Raw genomic sequence first — 10,019 nt, forward strand, 5'->3', positions numbered from 1 at the left:
AAGGATCACTCAAAGTCCTCCTTGGTGTGCGCTGCTGACTAGCACATCGTTTTCATGGTATGCTGCCTGCCTTGTATTATGCAGAGAGGTAGTGGCCCCAATCTGAATTGGGCCACTGCTGTCCTAGTCTGAATTTGATTGCTCCCAAATGGGGCGTAGTGACATTCCGCGTAATCCAAATTTGGTTGGTCCCAGTCTACATATACATCCTCTTCTTCCTTTGAATTCCAGAGCAGAGCAGAGCAGATTCACATTCACACTCCTGGAATTGGGCCACTGCTGTCCTGATCTGAATTTGGTTGGTCCCAAATGGATCCTAGTGACATTACGCGTGACACAGTCAGCTGAGCATATTATTGCTTCCTGTTCCAGTATAGTCTATATATGCATTCTTTTCTTCCTTCTTCGAATAGCAGAGCAGAGCACATTCACACTCTTCCCCATGCCTCTCCTCTACATATTGGTACTTGGGCTTCTCCTCTCACACACTCCTCGCTGCTCCTCGTCCGCACCTGCTGGCGATACCCTCACTGAAGGCCAAGTGCTTGCCGTCGGCGACAAGCTCGTCTCGACGAACGGCAAGTTCGCGCTCGGCTTCTTCCAGCCTGCAACGACCACCATCAGTAAGTCCCACAAGGCCACCAGCTCCAGCTCCAGCTGGTACCTTGGCATATGGTTCAATAAGATCCCGGTTTTTACCGTCGTGTGGGTTGCTAATCGGGAGGAGCCCATCGCCCATTCCAACATCAACTCAACAAAGCTCAAGTTCTCGAGTGACGGCAATCTTGTCATTGTCACAAACCGTGCTGATGCCGTCACTGAATCCCTTGTTTGGTCCACTCATATTGCCAATAGGACACATTCCAGTAGCGTAAACACCACCACCTCTAGTGTCGTTGTTCTCCTGAACAGCGGAAACCTTGCCCTCAAAGTCACAGATAGCCCATCATCTGACTTACGGCTGTGGCAGAGCTTCGACTACCCAACAGATATCGCGCTTTCTGGCGCCAAGCTTGGCTGGAACAAGGTCACTGGTTTCAGCCGCAAGTTCATATCAAAGAAGAGCCTCGTTGATATGGGTCTCGGCTCATACAGCCTAGAACTAGACACCAGCGGCGTCGCCGTCCTCAAGCGCCGCAACAATCCCTCTGTAGTCTATTGGCATTGGGCATCCTCCAAAACATCATCACTGAGTGTTTTACCAACACTAAAGACAATTATAGATTTGGATCCACGCACCAAAGGCTTGATGAACCCAATATATGTCGACAACGAGCGAGAGGAGTACTACATGTACACTTCGCCGGAGGAATCATCGTCTTCCCTGTTTGTCTCACTAGACATCTCCGGTCAGGTCAAGCTGAATGTTTGGTCGCAAGCCGACCAGTCTTGGCAAACCATCTGTGCTGAGCCTGCCGATGCCTGCACTCCAGCTGCTACCTGCGGGCCTTTCACAGTCTGCAACGGCAACGCACAGCCATCCTGTGACTGTATGGAGAGCTTCTCTCAGAGGTCACCACAGGATTGGGAGTTTGAGGATCGGACAGGAGGATGCATCAGAAACACACCTTTGCATTGCAGCACTAGTGGTAACAACAAAAACACGACAAGTTCAACAGACATATTCCACCCCATTTCTCAAGTTGTGTTACCCTACAACCCACAAAGCATAGATGTTGCTACCACTCAGAGCAAATGCGAAGAAGCTTGTCTCAGTTCCTGCTCCTGCACCGCTTATTCCTATAACAATAGCAGATGCTATGTCTGGCATGGTGAATTGCTCAGTGTAAATCTGAATGATGGCATTGACAATAATTCTAAAGATGCCCTTTACCTTCGCCTTGCCGCGGCTGCAAAGTTTGAAAAGAAGAAGAATCAAACAAACATAAGAGTTGTAACTGCCGCAACCATTATTGGTTTTGGATTATTGCTAATGCTCGTGCTGCTGTTACTGATTTGGAAGAACAAATTGAAGCCATTATGCAAGAATCAAGGCACTGGTGGTGGGATAATAGCCTTTAGATACACTGATTTAGTGCGTGCTACTAAAAACTTCTCAGAAAAGCTGGGAGGGGGTGGTTTTGGTTCTGTATACAAAGGAGTCTTAAAGGACTCAACTAGTATAGCAGTGAAAAGACTTGATGGTGCCCGTCAAGGAGAGAAGCAATTCAGGGCTGAGGTGAGCTCAGTTGGACTGATCCAACATATCAACATTGTGAAATTGATCGGTTTCTGCTGCGAAGGTGATCACAGGTTACTTGTGTATGAACACATGTTAAATGGGTCTCTTGAGGGTCATCTATTTGAGAAGAGCAGTTCTCCTGTCCTAGATTGGAACACCAGATATCAAATAGCCCTAGGAGTTGCCAAAGGATTGTGCTACTTGCATGAGAGTTGTCACAAATGCATCATACATTGTGACATTAAGCCAGGAAACATACTCGTGGATGCATCATTTGTTCCTAAAATCGCAGACTTTGGGTTGGCTGCGTTTGTGGGAAGGGATTTTAGCCGAGTTATGACTACATTCAGAGGGACTGCTGGTTATCTTGCCCCAGAGTGGCTTAGCGGAGTTGCAATCACACCGAAAATTGATGTTTACGGCTTCGGCATGGTACTTCTGGAAATCATATCAGGAAGGAGGAATTCCTCACTAGAAACACCATACAACACTAGAAGCAGCAGCACCAGGTACCAGAATGTTGATTTTTTCCCTGTGCAAGCCATCAGCAAGCTTCATGGCGGAGATGTCAAGAGTTTGGTGGATCCACAGTTGCATGGCGACTTCAATTTGGAAGAGGCTGAAAGGGTTTGCAAAGTTGCATGCTGGTGCATCCAAGATAATGAGTTTGATCGGCCGACTATGGGTGAAGTAGTCCGGGTTCTCGAGGGTCTGCAAAAGATTGATATGCCCCCGATGCCAAGACTACTTGCAGCTCTAACAGAACAATTTAGTGTTGTAACTTCAGTGTAATATTAATAGTTCATAGAGAGTGCTTCACATACGATCGATGTTATTAATCTTTGTTTCTTTAAAATTGTAATCTGGAGTGGAAGGAACGAAGGAAGAAGACAAGCTTTCAGTTGCTAAATCCTTTGTTATTTATGTTTTTGTATGGTAAGCCGTTGCTTAGTAAGGTTGCCTGAACTTGCCAAATTATGTCACTGAGTGTCGCGTTGAACATTGCATTAGGCTGTTGGTTTTCTTTCTTCTCTCGGAAAAAGATTGTTTAATCCTTGCTGTTCTATTTGTTGCCATATTTCCCGTTCTGGCCATAGAAGATAAGTGATGCTCTGTTCTATGGGTGCTCTGCTTTTAGCTAATTGATGTATGTTGTATTTCCTTTATCCTGAACTTGGTAATGCTATAAAAGAAAAGCTTGACTGTGAGTTGCTTTCTTTCTGATCTTCTGCAGATCAACCGTTCACACTTACAACTTCACTGAGAGGGAGAATCAACTGCCTTCACAATAGGCATGAATCTTATGTCTGGGTTGGACCATGGTCCAATGAGCATAGGATGGTGCCATAGCTTGTCTAGGTATAAGTTAAATATGAATCCTGGCACTCTGGTATTGCCACTACTACCACCGTTCCTTTTTTTTTCTTGACTGCAGTGTGATTTTTAAGTTTGCCAACTGTTGAATGTCCTCCAGGCGAGTGAGTAATTCATTCCATGTTGTCAGACGAGTGCCCAAAAGATCCCTACGGAAAGAAATATCGGGGTTTTCCTGTCCTAATACTTGTTTGATCGTGACAAATTTATGTCGGACGATCCGGTACAAGCTCGGATATTGCACCATTAGGGGAGTGTTCCCTAGCCAGGTATCTTCCCAGAAACGAACCTGAGCACCGTCCCTAACCAAGAAGGTCCCAAATTGGAAGAAGAATTCCTTGGCCTTCGTGACGCCACTCCAAAAATGTGAATCCCCAGGTTTCCAGTGAATTTGAGAAATGGCATTGGATCCCACATACTTGTTGCGAATGATTTCCTGCCATACTCCATTCTCAGTGAGTAATTTATAGACCCACTTGCTAAGAAGAGCGATATTTTTAATCTCAAGGTCTTGGATTCCCAGGCCCCCTTGGCTTTTAGGTCTGCATAATATGCTCCACCTAGCCAGTCTATATTTCTTGGTTTCGTTATCACACGCCAAAAAAATCTGGATCTAAAGTAATCTAGATGCTGTAGAACCCCTTTCGGCAGGTGGAAGAATGACAACATGTATAAAACCATGTTGCTTAGGACAAAATTGATCAAGATCAATCACCCCCCATAAGACAAGAGTTTGGCCTTCCAACTGGCTAAACGTTTCTCAAGTCTCTCTTCCACATGCTTCCACTCAGCGATAGTTAAACGCTGATAGTGTATGGGGATACCCAGATACCTAATCGGAAACTGCCCGAGCTGGCATCCAAAAATGTCGGCATACTCGGGTGCAGATTCTGCAGCATCTCCAAAGCAAAAAAGTTCACTCTTATGAAAATTAATTTTGAGACCAGAAAGTTCCTCAAAGGCACATAAGAGCAGCTTGAGATTTCTTGCTTTATCAAGATCATGATCCATAAAAAGAATCGTGTCATCGGCATATTGTAGAATGGATAGACCATCTTCTACCAGATGTGGGATGACCCCGCTAATTTGACCATCCAGCTTGGCCCGCTCCACTAGGGTAGCTAGCATGTCGGCCACAATGTTAAACAGAATAGGAGATGCGGGGTCGCCTTGACGAAGCCCCTTCCTTGTCTGAAAATAGTTGCCAACGTCTTCATTAACTTTTATGGCCACACTACCGCCAGAGACAAAGCTCTCTACCCAGCGGCACCATTTTGGTGAAAACCCTTTCATGCGTAAGGTTTGCAACAGGAAGGGCCACTTAACTTTGCCATAGGCTTTCTCAAAATCAATTTTAAGAATGACACCGTTCATTTTTTTCTGGTGCAGTTCATGTACAGTTTCGTGTAGGACGACCACTCCATCTAAAATGTTGCGACCTTGCATAAATGCTGTTTGTGTGGGTTTTACGACATGGTCAGCTACACCGTTCAACCGATTAGTCGCTACCTTCGTAAAAATTTTAAAACTTACATTGAGAAGGCAAATCGGTCGATATTGTTGAATATGACTAGCCTCCTTAATCTTAGGCAGTAGGATAATTTCCCCAAAGTTTAAACGAGAAATATCAAGGTCCTCGGAATGCAGTTGGTTAAACAACTGAACCAAGTCTGCCTTAATGACGTCCCAAAAGCATTGATAGAACTCTGCGGGAAAGCCATCCGGTCCCGGTGCCTTGTTGTGTTCCATCTGAAACACAGCGGTTCGAATTTCCTCCTCAGAAAAAGGAGAGGTTAGGAATTCATTTTCCGCTTTCCGTAACTTGAGTGATGTCATGAGTAACGGATTCGTCTAGATGAAAATTAGTCTCGGCTGAAGGCCCAAAAAGGTCTTTGTAAAACTTAGTGATAAAATTTCTAAGTGGTACCACTGGTAGAAAATGGGCCTTTAGTCCCGGTTCGCAAAGGCCTTTAGTCCCGGCTGTGCAACCGGGACTAAATATGCGCGACTAAAGACCCCCCCCTTTAGTCGCGCCTCTTACGAACCGCGACTAAAGTCTTTAGTCCCGGTTCTCGTGGCTAACCGGGACTAAAGGCCCGTCCACGTGGGCGCCAGGGGTCCGTCGGGGCGGAGGACCTTTAGTCCCGGTTCTCGTGGCTAACCGGGACTAAAGGCCTCCTCCGCAGGTTTAGGGTTTTAGCCCCCCTAAACCTGGTTTCTTTTTAATTTGTAGTGTTTTATTTCTTTTATATTTTATTTTGTGTTTTATTTTAATTTTGATGAAGTTTTAGTACACATATTCTACGCTACTATATACATGCATATGAAATTTCAAACAAGAAGAATTCAAGAGGAATATATAATATATATTCAATCTCGGGTGACCATATACAACTTCGAACAAGTTTCCATACACAATTAGGATGGATGACCATATACAACTTCGAACAAGTTTCAATCTCGGGTATGCATATAAATTTCTTCGTCCTCGGTATAGTGTTCTCCTTTAGGATTGATGACTTCCCTCATGAAAAATCCTGCTAATTCATCTTGAATTGGTCGGAAGCGAGCTTCTGGACTAAGCCTCCTCCGCAAGTTATCCGTCGCCTTGCGCACGCTATCCGATGCCTTCCTCTCAGAGGTGTGTCTCCGAATGTTCTCACAAACATAGTATCCACATAGAATGGTCCCCGGTGGCTGCTTATCCACATTAACTAACCTTCTAAAATCTAGCTCATGTTTGAATTCACCGATAATTTCTTCTGAGAACCGTCTCCAAACCCTACAGGGCAAAGAAAATTAAATGAACAAGGGAGTTATTAGTTACTTGATATTAGGAAATGAACGAAAGAGACCGATCGATATAGAGCTCAAATGATTGAAAATAATTACTTTTGCAGCATTTTTCTCATGTCGGCCCAACGCTTTGGATCCGAATCCATAGAGTCCATGATTAGAACTCTGGAGGTGTGAAGTTCAATATTTAGCAGAATCCAGTGGAACCTGCGGACACGTTACATGCACAGTCATGCATAACTCATCGATTAGACATACCATGCATGGAGTAAACAAAAGAAAATGGGCACAAGAGAGAAACACTCACCCAAAATGGTAAGGAAATAGAATATGACTTTTGAGTTGATGCTTTCTAAGAAACTTGTACAAGTCTTTCTCCACGTCTTCGGGGTGATTTTGTAACACATGTCCATTAACGATATGTGGGTCAATGAACCCAACATCATGGATGTTTCTTATTTTGCATTCCCAAATCTTCAATCTGCATAATAGCGTACGCAACAATATAGTTAGGACAATATATATATATATATATATATATATATATATATATATATATAGTGCAGGCAATGAAGAACGAGATGAGGTAGAAATAAATCACTTACAGAACGTAGCAACTCAGCATAGATTTGTCGAGGTCGCGCAGATTGAACAGCTGGAACAATTCACTCATATGAACTTCTACAGAGTACCGTTTGGTGTGATGCTCATCTGTAACATCCGCATAAATATATTCTTTGTCGGCCCATGTTATGAATTGCTTGTACCAACGTAGCAGATTTCGCATTTGTGGTGGTAGACTCTTTTCCCGCGCAGGCTCGACGAGAGGCCCATTCCGCACATATTGTAATGCTATCTCACATACTGGCGCATCCTCAAGGCCTAAGAAGGCACGAAGAGTCAAACCCATCTCGGACGCTTGTTTCATGGCACTCGCTACAGTCAATCCAAGTGCTGCCGCAGCTGCTATGATCTCGGGGTCCTCTTCCGGACCGGCTTTCACTATGAGCGGGGGGATCGATTGTTTATTCTGCATCCCGAGCTGGTCAACTTGTTTCCCACTTTTTTTACTTTCTTCTTTCTCCTCCTTCAATATTTTTGCTTGCCTACGAAGTTCATGTCCATAGTCGTCAGGCATATTCAGCTCGGCTTGGGACGGTGTCGTCAAAAAATCCTTAGCCCACTTCTTTTGCTTCTCAGTGAATACTTGCTTGGGCTCAGGCTCTTTTATCGCCTTCATATCCGCCTTCCATTTCTCATAATGAGCAGACACGGCCAATTTGGTTTCAGCTTCACTAAGTTCCCAAGGCCTTGGGAGGAGAGGCTTCAGTGATGGCTCCGGTACCCTTGTGGTCTTAGGTACATAAGGGTCCGGGTTAATAGTCCAGGAGCGGGTTTCCTTGCTGTCCGCCTGCTTCTGCTTCTTCGCCGGAGGTGGATTGGGGGGCGTCGTACCCGCCGGAGGAGGATTGGGGGGCGTCATACCCGCCGGAGGTTGTGGATCGGGGGACGGCGTCGAATGGCGTGAAGGAGGTGTAGGTGAACCACCACGACCACCACCACCGCCACCACCACCACCACCACCACCACCATCGGAGGGGGGTGGACTTGTTAGCCTTGGCGCCATGCCTGGAAACACTATGTACTTCTTTTTCCATAGAATGATCTGGCGCTTGACATCTCCAAGTCTTCTCTCCCCTTCGGGTGTAGCTTTGTCAATCTCCAGGTCCTCAAACCCTTGGACTATGTCTTCCACCGTGACACGAGCATAGCCATATGCAATGGGGTTGTTGTGGTGGAGTGCTCCAGGTGTACAGGGTAAAGCACTGCCGCTAGCTACCTTCGTGGAAACGTTCCCCACGGGATAATGCAGATCACATTCTTTCATCTCCTTTACATCATCCACGGGGTAGTGAGGCTCCGGTGCACGAATCTCGATCATCGGTGCACTAGCACCAGGCGGGGCATCCGTGGAAGCCACGCTGCTTCTCCGCTGCTGGCTTCCGCGATCCGCTTCATGATCTTCATGCGGCCCTGCAGCCGATTTTTCTTTTACTAGTTCATGCACGGTCTGCTTCAACTCATGGAGTTCCGATGCAAACTTCGCCATAAGATCTGCATCCTGGTCCGTCTTTCTCTTACGGCTTCTGTAACAGTACGGGTCATTGTCCTGGGAAAACCCTACTTTCCACGGAACTTTGCCTTTGCCTCGTACACGTCCTCCGTGTTCATCATTCCCGAGGGCTGTTGTCAGTGCGTCTTTCTCTCTGTTGAACTTGATCAAGCCCTCTTGAGCTTGGGTCATTGCGTCAATAAGGGCTTGGGTGGGAGCAAACTTTTTCTTCCGGTGAACACACACCCCTGTCTCCGGGTCTAGCGATCCCCCATGCCCGTACCACCAGCTTTTGGCCCTTGGGTCCCATCCCTCTGTACCTAGAGGGATTCCTCGCACCCTCAGGTCCTCCTCCATCTTCTGCCACCTAGGCTCCGAAAGGCGGTATCCTCCTGGCCCCATAATATGATGGAACTTTTTCTTACTCGCATTATCCTTATTTTTTTTCGATATTTCCTTGAAATGCTCCGATTGCTTTTGCCTCACAAATTCTGGCCAATCATCTTTCAGTTTCTCATGTTGTTCATTGAAATCCGGAGTCTTGCCCTTGTTGACATAGTCACGGGTTAAATTTTTCTTGAAGTTCCGGAATGCTTCGCCCATCTTCTGAAGAGCGAACTCTTTAACTAGCCTCCTCCTCTCACGTCCACCCGGAACCTCGTTACTGAATTCATCGACTTTGTTGTATTCCGGAGGTAGAATGAAATGTTCCATAAGCTTTCTCCAGCAATCCTTTTTCGTTCTCTTGTCGACAAAACTGAAACCAAGACGTGCCTTCTTTGGCTCCTTCCATTCCTGGACGGTGATCGGGACGTTGTCTCTAACAACGACTCCGCATTGGTTGAGAAACTTTGAGGTGTGCTGTAGGGGCTTGCCGGTTTCACTGACAAACTCAATGGCATATGTTTCTCCTGTTTTCATCGCCTTGGATTTGCCACGCTTTGTCGTACTCGATCCGGCCGAGGGCTAAAAAAAGAAAGAGAGTCGCGCGCGTTAATACATATGTATTCACATTTCAGTAAGTTTGTATCACGAGAGGCTCAATGTATATATATACCTCGCCGGAGGTGGTTGCTACTTGCAATTCGAGATCGTCGTTTGTTGACGGTTGACCTCCGTCGACAATGTCCGTTCCTTCACCTTCTTGATCATCAACAATGTCTGTTCCACCGTCAAGGTTCAGAAAAAAGAGACTACATCCTCTTCTTGCTCATATTCTGAGCCCAGCACATAAGGAATCTCGTTGTTGATGATGCCCATTAAATAACGTTCAGCCTCCGGATCCCTAAGCGGCTCAGCTCTATCGTCCGCCATATGTCACTCCTGCATGTAGTAAAAATTCTTTAAGTATAAAGGAATTAAAAAAATAAGATTAAGGGGACATAGAGGAGGAGGAATTAAAAAATAAGATTATTGAGCACTGCCAAGTATTTTGTTTTTCCTTTTCTTTTTCCTTTTCTTCTTCCTTTTCTTTTTCCTTTTCTTCTTCCTTTTCTTCTTTTGTTTTTCCTTTTCTTCTTCCTTTTCTTTTTCCTTTTCTTCTTCCTTTTCTTT

At 45.5% G+C, this 10,019-nt stretch overlaps 1 protein-coding gene across 1 annotated transcript; it reads left to right on the top strand.

Moving 5' to 3' along the window:
• Nucleotides 1–427: 427 nt before the first annotated feature.
• LOC123179837 (G-type lectin S-receptor-like serine/threonine-protein kinase At2g19130) lies at nt 428–2,842 on the top strand (the record flags this gene model as incomplete). The annotated part of the gene is given in 1 exon segment (XM_044591730.1): nt 428–2,842. A coding segment is annotated over 1 exon segment (2,400 nt), but the record flags the coding sequence as incomplete, so codon positions are not given.
• Nucleotides 2,843–10,019: the final 7,177 nt, after the last annotated feature.

This window comes from Triticum aestivum, chromosome 1D, assembly GCF_018294505.1.
Source record: "Triticum aestivum cultivar Chinese Spring chromosome 1D, IWGSC CS RefSeq v2.1, whole genome shotgun sequence".
Lineage (NCBI taxonomy): Eukaryota > Viridiplantae > Streptophyta > Magnoliopsida > Poales > Poaceae > Triticum > Triticum aestivum.